The sequence below is a fragment of the Pseudopipra pipra genome, chromosome 8, assembly GCF_036250125.1.
Source record: "Pseudopipra pipra isolate bDixPip1 chromosome 8, bDixPip1.hap1, whole genome shotgun sequence".
Taxonomy (NCBI): Eukaryota; Metazoa; Chordata; class Aves; order Passeriformes; family Pipridae; genus Pseudopipra; species Pseudopipra pipra.
Window position 1 is genome coordinate 32,637,556 of NC_087556.1, and position 19,239 is coordinate 32,656,794.

At 45.1% G+C, this 19,239-nt stretch overlaps 1 protein-coding gene across 2 annotated transcripts; it reads right to left on the reverse strand.

Moving 5' to 3' along the window:
- Positions 1–10,619: 10,619 nt before the first annotated feature.
- On the reverse strand, positions 10,620–16,212 carry FOXI2 (forkhead box I2). 2 transcript variants are annotated; one of them, XM_064663538.1, is made up of 3 exons: positions 15,697–16,212; positions 15,003–15,267; positions 10,620–12,887 (listed from the first exon to the last, which is right to left on the reverse strand). In XM_064663538.1, exons 1-2 carry the CDS (start codon positions 16,154–16,156, stop codon positions 15,071–15,073), a joined length of 657 nt encoding a protein of 218 aa, XP_064519608.1. In that variant the 5' UTR covers positions 16,157–16,212; the 3' UTR covers positions 10,620–12,887; positions 15,003–15,070. The 2 variants fall into 2 exon arrangements, with proteins under 2 accessions (XP_064519608.1, XP_064519607.1); XM_064663537.1 differs by having other exon boundaries at positions 10,620–13,070.
- Positions 16,213–19,239: the final 3,027 nt, after the last annotated feature.

The window sequence follows — 19,239 nt, forward strand, 5'->3', positions numbered from 1 at the left end:
ATGTTTTCATCTTGCAAGAGAGGCCAGGTACTCATATATAAGAACATAATACAAAAATATAAAATAATATATATAAGATGTAATTACATATTACATATAATACATTGTAACATTTATAATACATCATGTATTGTATTATAAATTATATTATAGTATGCATAATAAGAATTTATATATCTATCTAAACCTCTTGTGAAGCACAAACCAGATTCCAATCTCAGTTCTCCATGAATCCCTTACAGGTTTTGAAGCAAAGCCAACAGAATTGTAGGACTAATTACCCACATAAAACCCCAATACACAAGATCTCATTTCAGTGAGTTTTAGAGAAGATTCAAGAACAGTTTTTCTTGATGCTCTTTCAAATTTCTACTCCTACCTTCCAATTATTTAGGAAATAAAGTTGGAAAATTCTAAAATTGCTGTTAAAACAAGCTTTTAAGGCATTTTGAAATGATCACAGAAAGTGAAATTCTCCTGCTCACAAGAACAGCATAAATTGAAAATGGCTGGGTTGAAGTCAGGCACCTGTGGTGGGTTTTCAGCTCAGAAACACAGATCAAGATAACACCAGATGGAAAGCAGAGGGAAAACTGGGAGTCAGAGGAATACATTTATAAACCAGCCTCTACAGTGTTTCTAATCCGAAAGGTTTCAGAAATTATGAGATTAATTCATAACCAGTGAGAGGTTTTAATAAGAAACTAATAATATTTCTGTCCTTGTTCCTCATAGCAACTTTCATTGAGAAACCAAAGATTTCTCCAATTTAAAAATGAGTCAGAGAGAAACTCGTGCAATAATAATAATTCCCAATAAAGGAGTGTGCTAGCAAACCTACCTCTGACAGCACTGAGTGTTTCAGATTCCTAGTCCTGGTTGGAAGGTTGAAATAAGCACAATTTCTTGTTTGTTCTGCACCAAGAATTATACACTGAAAAGTGCATTGACTCAGTTCACTACTGTTTTGCTCATCTCTTACTAATAAAAAGCTTTTCAAACAGGGAAAGAAGGACATTATAAATATATTGAGACATATATACTTACCTTCCCTTTGCCAAAGCCTTCCAGTTCCAGCCCTTCCACCTAAAATAACCTGATTTCCTCACAAAACTGCTCCACAGGGACCCTGAGAGCTGAAAATCAAACTTTGCGCCATGGCTGGCATTGCTCTGAGAGAGGAGATGGTGGAGAAGCAGGAAGCACAAGCTGCCTATTTAGCCCCTCCTATTGTTTGATTGATAAAGCCAGATTTGGGGGGAAAATGGGAATTAGAGCTGTTCTCCAAGCAGGTGATTCCAGGCTCATGTAATTTGGTGAGATGTAAATCACATGAGAACAAATCCCAGCTGGCCCTGGGGTTAGAACTGGTTTTTATACATGATTGGGTGAATCCTATGGGCTTGGCCAGCTAATTTCAAAAAAATAACTTCAAGAACAATCCACTTTTGATTGTCCCAAATAAACAAACACCATACACCAATTTTGTGTCTCACAGCCAGTGGATGGATGGCTGGATTCACTGCAGCAGATTTTTGAGAGGATATTCCTAGCTGAAGTTTGACCTCAGAGACACTCTTTTTAGGGCATTTAGGTTTTGAACATTTACTCCAGAGTTCTGACAGTGCTGGAAACCTAAAAAACTCAAGGAATTATTCAGAAAGACAAGTGAGATGTACCAGTCCAGATCCAAAGAGCTTTTAATATGCATTTATAATTGGAGTAGTGATCTGACAGATGCTCCTTAAACTTGTGGTCTGTGGTGCTGGTGTCAAAAAGACATGGATGTGGTTTAACTATGTGTGACTCTGGAGTTCAATTGCTTTAGGGATAAATCTTTTCCTGGGTGGATGTCACATAACAATTTGTGCAGGCTCCTGCTCTAAAAGGATCAGGAAGGACTTTTGTTTCTATAAACACTTTGCACCACTCTGCTTTCATTTCCTCAGAATTTGGCTTATTGCTGATGCCTTCCAGTTTCCACTTAATTTTTTTTCTTTCTCCCCAAGTGCTCTCATTACCCTCTGGTTACACAGTTTTGGAAGCAAATTTGGGGGGGGGGGGGAATGGCTCTGCTGTATTGAGAAAAGCATTTATTTATTAAAAAACTCCCAGCTGTCAGGAAGGCAAAGCTAAAAAGGACTGTCTGGGTCTTAATCACTGCTCACTGGTACTGCTGGAGAGGAGGGAGGTGGTGATGGAGGACACTGGAGCACCATCTCCTTGTCTCACTGCTTAGGATGTGACAACTGCGGGGTCTGGAGCTGATATTAAAAAACTTCATTAAAAATGTTTTATTGTTTAAGTGCTTTACACAGTTTAAGGTCAGAGGGCAAAGGATTTAATGAGCAAGGGAGGAGTAATGAGGTGGGAGGGGGGATTGTCCCTCATGACAAAAGGGACATTGAGGGGCTGGAGTGTGTCCAGGGAAAGGAACAGAGCTGGGGAAGGGTCTGGAGCACCAGGAGTGGCTGAGGGAGCTGGAGGGGCTCAGCCTGGAGAAAAGGAGGCTCAGGGGGGACCTTCTGGCTCTGCAACTCCCTAACAGGAGAGGTAAGCCAGGTGGGGGTCAGGCTCTGCTCCCAGGGAACAAGGGACAGGATAAGTGGAAATGGCCTCGAGTTGTGCCAGGGGAGGTTCAGGTTGGATACAGGAAAAATTCCTTCCTGGAAAGGGTTGTCCAGGCCTGGCACAGCTGCCCAGGGCAGTGGGGGAGTCCCCATCCCTGGAGGGATTTAAAAGCCAAGTAGATGTGGCACCTGGAGACATGGGTTAGTGGTGGCCTTGGCAGTGCTGGGGAATGGTTAGACTCAATGATCTTTGAGGTCTTTTCCACCTTTAACAATTCTATGATTCTGTGCTATTTCTAATAGAAAATTTTACTTCAAGGTATATATTTTTAACTTGTGATCTGTAAAATCCACTTTTTCCTACTTTATTTTTTTTATTTATCTATTTCTCTTGGCTATGACTTGTCTTTCTTTCTTCAAGGGATAACATGAACTTCTTCACTCTCATAGAGTCACATAATCATGGAATGGTTTGGATTGGAGAGGATATTAAAGACAATCTTGTTCCACCCCCTGCCATGGGCAGGGACACCTTATACTATCCCAGGTTGCTCCAAGCCCCATCCAACCTGGCCTTGGACACTTCCAGGGATCTAGGGGCAGCCACAGCTTCTCTGGGCAACCTATGCCAAGGCCTCACCACCCTCACTGGGGAGAATTCCTTCCCAATATCCCATGTAAATCTCCCCTCTTTCAGGTTGAATCCATTTCCCCCAAGCAGACAGACAGTAATTGCACATACACAGCACAGGCTATCAGGGAAAGCAGCATCTGTGCAAGGTTGGTATTGGGCCTAATTAACGAAGCTAATTTTATCCCAAGTTTGGTCATTAGAAGGCTTTGATGTCTGTAATTTATCCCCAGCAATTGCTACCATGTGCTTATGGAGATAACTCAATGAAGCATCATTTTATCAGTGGCTGCTTTCAAGGACAATATTTGCTTTAAAATGAGAAGCTGCCACCTTGATGGAAAATAATGATCCTGAAAGGCAAGAGGCAGCAAGTGGTCTCTGGAAATAAGGTGAAAACATGGTTGTTCCCTGGAAGGCCACATGAAATTGTCCTTTAGCAGGTTGATATCCTCAGTCAGGTCTAAAATTTCAGCCTACCTGACACTGCCCATCCTGAAGATACAATAAACTGCAGGAACAAGACATTTAGAGGGCAGAGGTGACCCCAAGCATCTTGTCCCAGCCTCAACAATGAGCCTAATTCAGCTGTTGAGATGAATCCTATCCAAAATATGGACAAAGCAGGACTGTTTCCTAAAAATCCATGTCAATTACATCATTTCTTATGGTGTAATGAAGAAAAAAGCAAAAAAAAACCCCAACAAAACAAAATGTATTTCCAACAGAAAAGGAAATGTGAAACAGCAAATCCCCAGGGCTCAGCTTTGGGCACCCATCTCACAAAGTGTTCCCCAAACGTTGTTCCTCAAACAAGACTTTAACATCATTTAAAGAAACCCAAAGTACTACAGCCAAGGAAAAGAAAAAGAAAAAGGTAACACTCTGAGGGATATAAGTCTGTTGTGTTATTAGACTTTTGTTTTGAATCACTGCAGAATAGCACAAGCTCCTCTCTATTCCCAGAAATTCCCTTACAACCTACTCTTGCCCACACTGTTGCAGAGAAATCCTAAGCTCTCTCCCTCACCTCCCACTTGTGACTTTTAACTCAGGAAAGAGAATTAAACCCAATTATCTAGGTAAGCCTAAAAACAACTGGGCACTGAGATCCTCTGGGGAAAGAGAAAGTTAATTAACAGTGAATTATCTTGAGAGAGTCTCTCTGAAGCCCTGGAGGTACCAGCCAAAGCCATTACTGCCTCATTTAAGTTGACAGTACTCTCGATTCCACCGTCACCTTTTCATTTCCAGGGCAGGATTCAGCTCCTCATTACATATTTGTGTTTCTACAGACCTTTTTCACTCTGCTGTTTTCCAATCCCTTTCATTAAGGGGACTTAATGAAATATTGCATTAGGAATTCCACCCTTGCTGCTGGATAATTTTTCTTCCACAAAAATGCATCAAGGTCAAAACAACATCATATCTCTAATGGGACCACCCTGGTACCACAACTACTAATCATCAGCCTTTCCTGACTTGATTTTGATTTCACAGCCAGGTGCTTTTGGGTGATTTTTTCCATACCACCTCTCTACTCCCAGCGGTCTATTTTTCTTTTTTTTTTTTTTTTCTTTTTTTTTTTTTTTAATTTCAAGAGACAGCTTTTACTCTTTGCTTGAAGGTTCCTGGGTTTTGGTTTCACTGATACCTACTGGAAATATCTTCTGGGTAAGACACAGTCATTCAAGGTCTCTCAAAGGTTGTGCCTTGGCGTGGAGTCCCCATCTCTGGAGGTGTCCGAGGAAGGACTGGACGTGGCACTCAGTGCTCTGGGCTGGGTGACAAGGTGGGGGTCAGGCACAGGTTGGACTTGATGATGTCAGAGGACTTTCCCAACCCAAATGATTCTGTGAAAAGAACTGTTTTGCCTTAAGGGATGTGACACAGAAGACCAAAATCTCAATGGTTGTGGCATTAGCAGCAACAGGTATTCATTTGAGCAACTTCAGTTGTGTCAGTAAAATATAAATGCAATGAAAAGCATCTTGGATTTCAAGAGTCATTCCAGTCTCCTGCATCACATCATCTCTCTGAGCAGAAGGAGTGAATATAGTTTTACCTGTATTTCTTTACGAGATGAATTAATGAGTTTCTGCTGTCATTTGCAGTGAGAAATACGGAGAGCGTGGATTATTTGCAGGATCTCTGGAGTGTGAGAAAATTTCAGAAGGATGAAATATCTCACCACCTTTGTTGGGTTATTTTATAGACAGCAGGAGAAAGCTGTTGGAAGTGAAAATTGATGGCTACTGGTAAAAGATATTGTCATGATTCGGGTCACTTTGAATTATAAAAGTCATCATTGTACTCTTGGCTATGAACTCTTTCCAGAATCCAGCATGATAAATGTCACACCTGAATAATATGTGATGCATTTAGGGAACATCTGACCCCAAAAATATCTCTCTGTAAGATTATACCCCAGTGATGAGAAGTGCAGACACCCAATGGGGTGTCCTGGTCAGATGTGTCACCAGAAGGAGGGACATTGTGACACTCCTGACACCCACTGCAGGGACAAGGTTAAGGCTCTGCAATCTTCCCACCCACTTCTGAGGCTACAAAATCATTTAAAACTTTCCAAAACGTACAGGCGAGAAACCTTGAAGAGACAAATTATTTTTTTAGATGCTCAGAAAAAAAAAGGAAACTGAAAATACAGAATTTGTGTCGAGCTCAAAGGAGTGAAAAATTTCATACTCATGAAAATCTCTTCCCCCTTGTTGCCCAGAGAAGCTGTGGCTGCCCCATCCCTGGAAGTCCAAGGCCAGGTTGGACAGGGCTTGGAGCAACCTGGGCTAGTGGAAGGTGTCCTGCCCATGGCAGGGGGTGGAACTGGATGGACTTTAAGGTCCCTTCCAACCCAAAACATCCTATGGTTCTATAATTCTATGAAGGAGACCTCCAGCCCCCTGAGCTGCACTACGTTAGAGCTCTGAGAGGACAAGAGATTGCTGAGCCTATTAATGCCATTAAATCCTTGACAAAACCCCAGAATGGAAACAACCTTGGGAAGACTGGAAATGACTGCTGTCTTAGGGCATTTTCCCCTTCTCAGTTGGACCACAGCCCCTGAGATTGGGCATCCACAGGTTCTCTGGGCAACCTGTGCCAGTGCCACTCTCATAGAGAAGAATTTCTTCCTCATATCTCATCTAAATCTACCTTCTTTCAGTTTGAATAACAATACAACTTTATTGTGACTTTATGTAGGAGAGAAACAATAAGCCTAAAAATGTGTGCAGGATTGGGCAAAGCAGGAATCAAGACGCAACACAGGAATTATCCCCAGAAAACAGAAGTGTCTTGCTGAGTCACATTACAAAGTAGTACAGAAACTCAAAGAGCAAGGAAACAAAAGCAGAAGGAGCTCAGTTGCAGTGACCTGGCCAAAGGTGTGCAGCTCTGCAGCTCCACTTGGCCCCCCGAAAAATGAGTGCTACTGTGCCCTGAGGCTGGTGAAATTATGCCAAGGATAGCATTTCTGGTTGTAGAGAACTATTGGACTCAGATAACAGGCGATGCATTTCATCCTTTTTAGCTTTTTAGGAACATCCATCCCATTTTCCTCCCCACAGCAGTGAAGCTTTGTCCTCATACCCACAGTCTGGGCAACAAAAAGGGACTCTCACTGAACCCCCTCAGCCTTTGTTTCTCATGATTCCCAGACAAATTTTAAGTCAGTTTTAAGTCTAAATAATCCTCCCAGTTACAAAGCTAAGGGTTGTTCCTCTGCAAACCCCTTTCAAGGACTGAAAGGAAAAAGCACAAATATTTTTTCAGTATTTTGCTAGTTCTCACAAACTGGAAGACTGTAGCTGGAAGATGGGAGGAGAAGGAATTAACTACACAGGAAGTTAATTGTAGTAATTAGTTGTTGAAGAAGAGAATAGTGTATTAAAGTATCAAAATTTGTCACTTATGTATCATTATGAAACAAAGCATTATATCCTACGAGCAGAAACTTGAAGTGTTAATGAGTCATACAGATAGAAAATGCCAGTTTATTTTGTATCCTTAATATCCCTGGGCTCGAGTGCTAAAATGAAGTGTTAATACATCACTTTGTCACTAAATCCCTGTTAGAACTTTCCATTTAAATTTAGATGGATAAAACCCACAAGTGATGTTGTTTTTAAAGATATGTAACTATTAAAAGTGAGGTACATTATTAAAATGGATTTATATTTTTAAAGCAAAGATTAAGGTTGCATCCTCAAAATTTCCTGTTTTTAAAGCTGCACTTTGTGTCCCAGCAGTCCAACCACCTTTCCCCTGTACCCATGGCTCTGACTCAGGGTTTCAAGGAAACCCTTTGCACAGCTAAGAACAAAGAAATATTTTAATGTAATGTCTATCTTGTTCACCTCCTTGCATTGGAGCAGTTTTAAAGCTTTTTTTTTTCTGTGAGGATTTTCACAGTTTTCAATTTTTGTGATGAATCCAATGCACCTACTCACAGTATAACTTCATTCAGGGAAATTGCTTTCAGCAACTCTTTGACTTTAAATACTGGATATTCTTCTAGGAGAAGGTGTCCCTGCCCATGGCAGGAGGTTGGAATGAGATGATCTTTAAGTCCCTTCCAACCCAAACCATCCTGTGATTCTGTGAAATCTCACAGCTTCAGTGGGAATTAATTTAAGCACATGTTATTCTTAACAGGTGTGATTTCCTCAACAATATCCTCCTCTAAAAAAGGCCAAAATCTCTCCTCTAAGCCTACATGTAACAGGGAGTAAGAAACTGTGATTACCTGCTCTCCTCTCCTGAATCAACAGCTTTAAAACCCTCTTTCATGTATTGTAGCTTAACAAACCATGAGAAGCTTATCTTGTTATAGAAACCAAAGTGAGGGGAAAAAAAATTTAAGGGAATGCTGTGATCCCTGGCAAGTTTACAAGGGGAACCTGAAGGGATGGGATGTGTAACTTAAAAAAAAAAAAAAAAAAAAGGAAGCCTGTCATTTTAAAGGGCTCATATGAATCTGAAACCTTCAATTATGGTATTAAAACCTCTTCTTCCTTCTTAAAGCTGTTTCTCTTTCCATGGGCAGCCCCAAGGCCTGTCAGGGAGGATGTTCCCAGGTAGCAGAGCATGGAAGGGGTTGGGAATGGGGGGTTAATGGGCGCCTTGGGCAGCCCCAGCCACTGGAGCAGGGATCAGGCAGGAGTCAAACACTGAGATAAATGGCTTTGGACAAAAACTGAGTGCAAACCAAAACCTGGAGGGGCTAGAAAAAAAAAAAGATAAGCACAGGATGATTGAAGAATCAATTTATCTCCTTGTCAGCAATGTCTGTGCATCTCAGTGTGGATATAACACACGTTTTTGAACCAACACAGCTTTTATACTGCCTGGAGACACACTTATAGGAAAGGGCATTTTTTCCCCAAACAACTTCCACGTGTGATTTTTTGGTTTTTTTGATAGTGCTTTTCTTTCAGACACTATAGAGAGGAAAAAGGGGTTGAAGTTGAGCTGTCAGTTCTTTCTGCTCCTGTTTTACATGTTACAAGGTCTGAGCAAGTCCCTTTTACAGAAATCTCACCTAAACACGTGGGCACTGTAAAGAGCTTTTAAATAGCCATTAATTACATTCAAACTGTAGGAAAATTGTCTTAATATAAAGGAGAAGCTCCAGGGTAGAGTTTGAAGACATTTCATAAAATGCTTAATAAAGTATATTGATCTTTCACCACACACTTCAAGGCAAAAAATTCCCAGCTAGAAATGAACAGCAAAAAAACTAAGTTTATTTTAAAAGCAGTCAATGCTGATCATCTGCTGTGAAGATGTCAGAAAGCCTCACTAGTGATTAATTGCCTTCACATGGAATGGTTTTGCATTGGCTTTTCTTAGTCTGAAGAAATATTCATAAGTTCATCTTAACAAAATGATGGAAAACTCACAAGCTTTAAGTGTCTTTGGGCTCAGCATGAGCAGCAACACTTTGCAAGCTTAGCTCATAATGAAATTAAATTAAAATAAAAAATAAAATAAAATAAAATAAAATAAAATAAAATAAAATAAAATAAAATAAAATAAAATAAAATAAAATAAAATAAAATAAAATAAAATAAAATAAAATAAAATAAAATAAAATAAAATAAAATAAAAAGAGTTCTCTCAAAACTTGACAGGTGCAAACGAAATAAGCTGTTAACAGAGATAGTAGTATGAAATCCTTCAGCAAGCCCAGGAGAAATCACCCTGAAATAAGAAATCTTCCTTTTTTCCATGTGGTTGTACAGGTGATAAGCATTTTCCCTAAAAGAAGGAAAAATATTGCTAATTTGTGTTGCCATTTTGAAAGAAAAATCAGTGAAAAAAACATGTTAATCCTTTTTGGTAGACATGAGTTGGGCTTTTAAATGCTACTGGTGCAGGAAGGATTAGAGTGGTTTTGGTCCCTCCTGCAGCCATATGATCCTGGAGCCAATACCAAGTAGTGTTTTGATTATAATTCATTTTTTTCCCCTACTTCATGATACCATTTCTCCTCTACTATCCCTAGTCTTGCAGTATTTCATTCAGCACTCACTGAAACTGGTCCCCTCCACAAGTTTCCTGCTCTTGGAGGCAGCTCAGAGCATTGTTCAGAGCAGCTCAGCACCTCAAAGGGCCCCTGAGCAGAGTGGGAAGGACACCTGGGCTTGGCAAATTTGGGTGCCTGCATCCCAGAGAATGGATTGAGTTGGATGGGACCTTAAAGATCATCCAGTTCCACACCTTCCACTAGCCCAGGTTGCTCCAAGCCCTGTCCAACCTTGGCCTTGGACACTTCCAGGGATGGGGCAGCCACAGCTTTTCTGGGCAACCTGTGCCAGGGCCTCACCACCCTCACAGGGAAGAAATCCCAGAGCTGAATGTCTGGAGCAGGTTAAACACCCCGAATTCACACCGGGGGTTCTCTTGTGCCATTTAAGTGGCACTTCTTGCCATCCCAAAAGCAGCAGATCCAGGACCCTCATCAGGGAGATCCAGGGCCTGGATGTCACCCAGGGAGCACACGGAGAGGGGCTGGTGTTGGCCAGAAGCAGCATTTGGTCCCTGGGTGCTCCCAGGGCACTGAGGGAATCAGGACACACCAGGACACCAAAGGAATCAGGACACAATCCCAAGGAAGCAGATACACCAGACAGAGATGATTTGCTACAATTTACAAGACGAGTCATCCACATTCAACTTGCTTCCACTCCATATTTGTCCATGTTTTTTTCTACAGGACTAGAACTGCCTCCTCCTGCAGCATGGAATTCTAGACAACTCCTGAAAAGCATGAGTTTCCTGTTATTTTTTATGTAACAAGTACAGACACCTTGCTTTCCCTTCAGCCCTTGCCCTGCTGACTCCGAGGCAGTGACTGGAATGTGGAAACCTTATTATGTATTGATTTTCCCCACACAGTACAGCTGTAGAAAATTTAATAGTCCCTGTTCTGTCTTGCCAACAAAAAAAATCCTGGGAAGCAATGTTGTCATCCAGTAAAGTACAGGAAAGTCATGGTGCTTAACAAGGATGAATCACATGCAAGTATTGGAGTGGATGGAAAATTGAATCAAAAGTAGAAATAAATTTGATTTATCACATCCTGTTTGCATTTATTATGGGCTTCTCCTAAGTGATAATCACTCTAAAAATAGAGATTTATTGCTTTTGCAACTAGATTTGAATATAACTAAGACTAAAATATAAGGAATTAAACCCACTAAAATAATTCACAGACTAATTTCTTAAGAAATGAAACTTCCATCTCTCCTTTCCAGCCACTGTCTGCCTTTCCCTGCCCAGCCAGTGAGCATTGCAAGGACAGACCCCATGGTTTTTTTGGGAATGTGCCATCAGACTTCTTTTCCATTCCTCCAAGTTAATTCAGCAGACACCCCACAGGCACTGTTTGCACGCAATGAAAATCCCCTTCACCCCTGTGAGCCAGAGGTCATTCTGCACTGCCAAGCTTTGTCCAGCCCTTTTTGGGAGGAAAATCTGCCAGGGATGGCGAGAGATGAGTGGCTGTTCCTTGTGAAGACAGTTATTGTGTGCTAAGAGTAGAGATGAACCCTCCAACCTGCTTGGCTTCAGACCTAAAGCTGGGCTCAAGCCACGGCCCAAGAATTAAATGTTCAGCACATCACCTGCCAACCACTCGCCATGGATTAACCTCGCACTCTGGGCATCACTGCCTGCTCCCAAAAACATGATTTATGAGTGTTTGCCAGCCCCTTCTCTTTCTTATATAGGCCACAGTGTTACTCTAGAGTAAAGAAATCATCAAAATTATCATGCTGGATAAAGGAACAGCCCAGATCCTCATTTCCATGGGTTCATCCTTGAATATTGAACCAAGGCTGATGTTTTCTTGCCAGTGCTGCAGCTTCCCCTGTGACAAGCACAGCATAGAGTGCTGTTATGTTATTATGTTATTTCCTGAGCTTTTCCATAATACATTAATATAAGTCCAATTCTCCAGTGAAATGAACCATGAACACAATTTATTGGTCTCTCTGGGTAGTCCCTCAACTAGTGAAGCCTTTTCAACCCTGCTTACAGTTTATTGTGGAGGAAATGGAGAAAAGATGCTGTTTCCTTGATGCTACACCCATCCCTGCAGAGTTGACACCACAGGAGGCACCAATATGTTCTAAACTCCAGCAAGAGTTATAGGATAGAATCAGAGACTATGCTGAGATGGAAGGGACCCATCAGGATCATCGAGTCCAGCTCCTGACCCTGGATCCCCAAGGATCTCTCCATTGGATTTCTAATGTATCTAAGATCAGGAGATATCAGAAATTAAATCTAACTGCAAGAGCATCCTGTGCTCTTACTCATGTTTGACTTCTTGAGCTCACATAGATGTGGAATAACAGTGGCAAGTCATCCAGGGTGTGGGTGGCAGCAGCGGTGTGTGTCACAGGCTGCTGGGGCATTACACACTTAGGGACACTTCATTTTTTACATCTGATTTAAATCCCCAAGTGAAAAGCCCCAGCTCTTCAGCCCTTCTGCATTTCCAGTGTGGACAGGTTTCCTTGGAGCCTCATCCGAGCTCTTGAGTTGGCTCCTTGTTCTCAGACACCCTCCTGAGGAACCCACCCCAATGAGGCTGTTTCTGGGCTTCCATGGGAATTTGGCCCAAGCAAGGCTGGACCACAGATCCCACCCATCCCAGCATCCCATCACCCTTTTCCACTAGAGCCTTCACTACCCAATTAGCCCAGAGCCTCACTACCTGATGCAGTTCTTCCCTCAAGCCATGTTTTTTCTTACAGGGATTACAACTTCCCTGCTCCATTTGACTGATTTATTTAAAAAAATCTCCTTTTTTTTCAACACACAAAAATAGAATTAGAGAACAACAGGAGCACAAAGAAATACAAATGATGGCCTCCATGTACACATTGAATCATCACCTTAAACAGTCTCTGAAGAAAGGTTCTGGCAATGGAATGGGATCCTTTCACTGAGCTGTCCATGGATTTCCCCAAAGCAGGACCCAGGTGAGCTAACAAAGGCTATTCTGGGAAAGCTTGAAGCACCTGCAGCCTCCTGGGGTTCTCATTTTTGTGTTTTCCTGCATTTCCTGGGTCCTGCAATGGGATATTGTCCCGGGAGAAACAGTCTCAAGGTGAAAATACAGAGCTCGGCTCATAAAGTTGCATCTGGAACTTCGTATCCTGAAGCAGAAGAAAATGTGGGTTGAGTGAAATCATTTCTTGCCCAGCTCTGAGGTTCAGTGTCTTCACTGTGTTTTGGAAAGGCTCCTCTGGCTCTTCCTATGTAAAAGTGTGTGCCCATGCCTTGGAGAATGAATATCACAGTCCAAAGGCAGCGTGACCCCTCTGATAGGATCCTACTCACTTTAAAAAAGAAACAAGAGTTATAATCTAAATGACTTCTTACTCAATACCTCTGGAAAATAATAACATGAACAAAGAGATTCTGTCTGAAATATTTTAAAAGGTCTATTCAGAATAGTGATTTTGCTTATGTAAAAGTGATTTTTTTTCTTGTATGACGCTTTTCTTTCAAAAAGGGAATTAATAAACAATAAATTTATCTACATAAACCTACACAGGATATTGACTGATAAGTTCAGTTTGCTCTTTCCTTCACTCCAGATCTACTGAAGTTGGATATTTGTAAACCAGATACTTTGTAATATACTTTATTACATTTGGGGCCAAGAAAAACTTGGCTTTTACAGCTGAATCTTCACTTCCATCAGGAGCTTGAATCTCTGAAATGCTTTGGGTTCTTAGACAGTTTATGTAGCATTTTTTTGTCAACACGGCCCCATTATAATGCACAAAAAAAATGAATTATACAGGTTTCTATTTGGGGTTATTTTCTTGTAAGAAACAACAATAATATTTTTAGCTTTTTACTTAAGAAAGATGTATTTTGGTCATAAATGAGGAAGAGCCAGGAAGAAACAGAAAGCCAGGAAGGAGAGGCAAGAGTTTATACTTGTTTTCTTCAAAAAACAAGAGGAAAACAAAAGCAGGGAGCAGGCATCAGGTATTAATAAGAAAAGGGAGGGTTGACCAAAATCCTCTCATTTGAAGTATTAAATAAAAAGCTCAGACCTCACCACTGTGGCTGCAGCCCATTGGTGCCACGTTGCATTTTCCCAAAGCTTCCTAAAAAGTGCTTTTATGAGATGCTGTGGATAAATCCGAGGTGTTTTCTATGGCAGCCACAAGCACAGGTGCCTTGGGAAGCCACAGGGTGTGTGAGGGGCTGTGCTGGGGGCAGAGGTCGAGTGGTACCAGAACACCCACACCACAGGCCACCAAGCTCCCCACAGGAGATGGGCAAAGGTATGAGCAGGAAAACCAGCAATTAAGGAGCTCCTCAGCAGGGACCTGGCTTAATTTGAGATGCTTGATTAAATCTGGAATTCTTTGTACAAGTTCTGTCAGCTCCACAGGCTGACACAAAGATGAGCTTGTGTTTTTGGAAAAAAAAAAAAGGTTTTTATTTAGGAGCACTGCAGGGGATGGAGGGCTGGGTGAGCTGTTTGCCAGCCTCATATTCCCTGGGAGCAGGGGCTGGGGTGAGGGCACATCCCTCTGGCTCTGTCATAGAACCAGAGAGTCAGAGAATGGTTGGGTTGGAAGGGACCTTAAAGCCCATCCAGTTCCACTCCCTGCCATGGGCAGGGACACCTTCCACTAGCCCAGGTTGCTCCAAGCCACATCCAACCTGGTCTTGGACACTTCCAGGGATGGGGCAGCCACAGCTTTCCTGGGCAACCTGTGCCAGGGCCTCACCACCCTCACACCCAACAATTCCTTCCCAATATCCCATCTATCCCTGCTCTGTGACAGTGTGAAGTCATTTCCCCTTGTCCTGTCCCTCCAGGCCCTTGTCCCAAGTCCCTCTCCAGCTCTCGTGGCACCACTTCAGGCAGTGGAAGGGGCTCTAAGGTGTCCCTGGATCCTTCTCGTCTCCGGGCTGAACAATTCCAGACCTCTCAGCCTGTCTCTCTGGAGCATCTCCTGGCATATCTGGGACATCCAGGCTTGAAAACCATCACTTACCTTCCTGAACCAAGCCAGGAGGGCTGTGACTGGCAGGGAACTCTGCTTTAATCCTGTCCATGGAAAGGTGAGAAAACCACACTGGACACCTGCATGGCAGGAGGTTAAAGCCTTTCCAAGGTGGTGGGAAGAGACAGTGAAAAAAGGAGGGAAAGCAGCATCCACAGCCAGCCCTGCAGGCAGCACCCACACCCTTCCCGTCCTCCCGCATCTCCCTGTAATTATCGATTTTATATAAAAACTTACATTTAAACGTTACAAAAATACTCCTCTCTCGTGCCTCAGTGTACCTGGGTGCGCCCGGGGGGCTCCAGTCAGGGCTGGCCCCCGGCGCGGCCATACAGGGTGGCATCGGGGCCAGGGGGACACGCCACCCCCGCGCCCCCGCCGCCGCCCCCGGCCGCCTCCGCCGCTCCGGCCCCCTCCGCCCGCCGTCTCCTCCTCCTCCTGAAATTCCCGTTATCGAACATCTTCTCGCAGTTGGGGTCGAGGGTCCAGTAGTTGCCTTTGCCTGCGGAGAGAGGAGGATCCATCGGGGCTTTCGCCGTCCGAGGGTGCCCTTCACAGGATCACAGAATCCACGAGGTTGGAAGAGACCTGTGAGATCATCGAGCCCAACCTCTGACCTGACACCACCTTCTCTACTAAACCGTGGCACTGAGTGCCACATCCAATCTCACTCCAAGATCGTCGAGTACACCCTGTGCCCGATGCCCACCTTGCCACCCAGCCCAGAGCGCTGAGTGCCACGTCCAGTCCTTCCTTGGACACCTCCAGGGATGGTGACTCCATCACCTCCCTGGGCAATCATCCATCACCTCCCCTTCCAACGCCCAAACACTCTCTTTGCAAAGAATTTCTTCCTACCTTCTTTCTACCTTCTCTGGCGCAGCTCAAGCCCGTGCCCTCTTGTCCTAAGCCTGTGCCCTCTTGTGCTTACCCGGGTCGTCCTGGTCCCGCGGCACCTTCCTGAAGCAGTCGTTGAGGGAGAGGTTGTGTCGGATGGAGTTCTGCCAGCCGGCCCTGCCGCGCCGGTAGAAGGGGAAGTTCTCCGCCACGAACTGGTAGATCTGGCTGAGCGTGCGGCGGCGGCCGGGCGCGCTGTGCAGGGCCATGGCGATCAGCGCCGAGTACGAGTAGGGCGGCCGGGCCGGGGACAGCGGGGACAGCGGGGACAGCGGGGACATCCCCGGCCACCCCCGGCCCGCGCCCGCGGGGCCCGGCGGCAGCACCGCCCCGGCGGGCGGGCACGGGGAGCAGGGGCCGCCCGGCCACAGGGACGGGCTGGCGGCGGGATGCGCGGGGGGCCGGGGCGCCGGGAAGGGAGCGGAGCATCCCGCGGCATCCAGCAGGTCCCGGGCGAGCGGCGGCGGCGGCGCGGGCGGCCCGAAGGGGTGCATTGTGCGGGGGCAGCGCGGGGCCCGACCGACCCCCGCTTAAGTACCGCCTAAGGACCGCGTAAGGACCGCCCGCCGCCGCCGGACCCCCCGGGGGACCCCCTCCCGCCCCTCCGCCCCAGCACGGCCCGCCCCGCCCCGCACAGCCGGGCCGGTGCGGGGGCAGCGGGATCGGAGCACACGGGGGATGGGGAGATGGGGAGATGGGGAGATGGGGAGTTCCTGGGGAAACGGCGAGGATTTGGGAGTAACAGGCGGGTGGGATCTGAGCACAGGAGGGACGTGCACCTGTTGGAGCAAGTCCGGAGGAGGCACCAGGATGATCAGAGGGACGGAGCAGCTCTGCTATGAGAGAGAACTTGTATTGTGCACCCTGGAATAGAGAAGGTTTTGGGGTGACCCAATTGTGGCCCTCCAGGACCTGAAACGAGCCCACAAGAAAGATGGGGAGAAACTACAAGGGGGAATGGCTTCACGCTGCCAAAGAGTAGGTTTATATAGGATATTGTGAAGAAATTGTTCCCTGTGAGGATGGTGAGGCCCTGGCACAGGTTGCCCAGAGAACCTGTGGCTGCTCCATCCCTAGAAGTGTTCAAGGCCAGGTTGGATGAGGCTTGGAGCAACCTGGGATAGTGGAAGGTGTAACTGCCTATGGCAAGGGGTGGAACAACATGATCTTAAGATCCCTTCCAACCCAAACTATTCTAGGATTCTATGATTCTATGAATTTGGGAAAACCAGACCCAGCTGATCTCACCTTCTGTATTCTTCCAATTGAATGAACAAAATCTCATAACCCCAAGAGCCTCATCATGTAGCAAGGAAATTACCAGCAAGTCAGGAAAAGGGATAAAGGTAAGCAAGTACATATGCACGTTGCAAAATTAAAAAGAGCCTTTATACCATTGGCAAGGTATTCATCTGAATATCAGTTACTGCAGGCATATTTATAGAAGATCTGCCTTCAAATCTCAAAAGTATGAGGGGCAATATTCCATTTCAATGAAAACAACGCAGGAAACAACCTGACCCCTAACATTGAAGTTATTTAATTTCCCTGCCATCAGTGACTACCTGGAGATATCCAGCAGCAAATTGACCTCCAGGTATCACCAGCATGGCTGCCTGTGGATGTTGCTGTTTTGTTTTCCATGGCATTGCTTGTCTGTGTGTCAGGGAAAGGTATAACTTTTGTTTGTATCCATCATGTTGAAGCAGAGCAGCAGAGTGATACTATTTGTATTAGTCTAGTGCCTCGTGGCAAACTTCATGTGGGTTGGCTGAATTTTTGTGTAAGTTGTAGACATCTACCATGCAAACAAGAGGATTTGTTTCATATATTTTCCAAACATACCAATTTACAAGCCCACAGAGAGCTCATTAAATTGTCCCCTTCTCAGCTGAGCTGACACCTGAGGACACAAAACCACATATTTATTAATGCTGACTTCTTTTTGCTTTGCAGGAAACCTTTTACTAGGAAGCAGCAATCCCTGGTAAACACCCAAACATAATTTAACTCCTTGATGATATTCTAACCCACAGGAAAAATACTTCTTATTAAAGAATGTGAAGCTTTTTACAACCTTTTTTCCATTTCTTTAGCATTTCACCTGGATTGACAGGGTGAGGAGCGTGTCAAGGGGGCATGAGGGGAGAACTCATCGCAGTTACAACTTCCTCGGGAGGGGCAGAGGAGGGACAGGCACTGATCTCTGCTCTGTGGGGGCCAGGGACAGGACCCAGGGAATGGCCTGAAGTTGTGTCAGGGCAGGTTTAGGTTGGATCTCAGAAGAAGGTTCTTCCCCCAGAGGGTGGCTGGGCACTGAACAGGCTCCCCAGGGCAGTGGGCACAGCACCAAGGCTGCCAGAGCTCAAGGAGTGTTTGGATGATGCTCTCAGGCACAGGGTGTGACTCTTGGGGAGGGTCCTGTGCAGGGCCAAGGGTCGGACTCGATGATCCTTGTGGGTCCCTTCCAACTCGGGATATTCTGTGATTCTGGGCACAAGCTCTGTTGTGGCTTTGGCAAGTCTCTGATACACTTTTTAAACGCTGCAGTCGCTTAACGGGACCTTTTCCAGCAGCTTTTCCATCCTCGCGTCCTTCATCTCTCGGGCGACGCGCTCCTTCCCAGCGACGCCCGACAAAAAGCGCGAGTGGTCTGAGGAGCGGGATTTGGAGCTCCGGGAGCGCCGCTGACTTATCCCGACGTCATTCCCAGGGAAAAGCAGGCGGGTTTGGTCAATCGTGGGCCGGCGATGCCATCTAGTGGCACCGGGACCGGCTCCGGGAGCTGCGGGGTGTCCGCCCCCCTCCTCCTCCTGCGGGCACCCATCCCGCCCTTCTGTGCCATAAAGCCCAAAAATTGGGGTGCGTTAGCGAGCCAGCAGGAAAGACAGGCGGATTTCTAACCGATATTGGCTTGGAAGGGATTTCAAAGCCCATCCAGTCCCACCCCTTCCCATGGGCAGGGACACCTTCCACTAGCCCAGGTTGCTCCAAGCCCCATCCAACCTGGCCTTGGACACTTCCAGGGATGGGGCAGCCACAGCTTCTCTGGGCAACCTGTGCCAGGGCCTCACCACCCTCACAGGAAGGATTTCTTCCCAATATCCCATCTACCTGTCAGTTCCAAGCCATTCCCATTTGTCCTGTCCCTACATGTCCTTGTCAAAAGTCTCTCCAGCTTTCAAATATTTATCTCCAGCCTCAATTATTTATCACTACAAGTCTATCTGAGACCTTACATTTTTTGAAAATGTCCTGGCAAAGAACAAGAATTCCAGGCAGCACAGTTCCTCCTCATGGCACCATCCCTCATGGATTAACTCCTCTGCATCGTGGGAATAAATTCCCTGTTTATTCCTCTACTCAAAATAGTTACTGTAAACCTGAAGGAGTGGAGTTTACAGAGGCTGGTTGGGAGATTTAAATACAATAATTCACCTCAACAAAGCCTTCAATACTTTCCTGATGAAGCTGATTGAAATGTGGGTGTTTTGCACCAAAAGTGTCACTTTGATTTCTCTGGAAATACCAGATGTTGGAATAAACTCCTCTCATTTCAAATAAGAAGTGGAGAGAG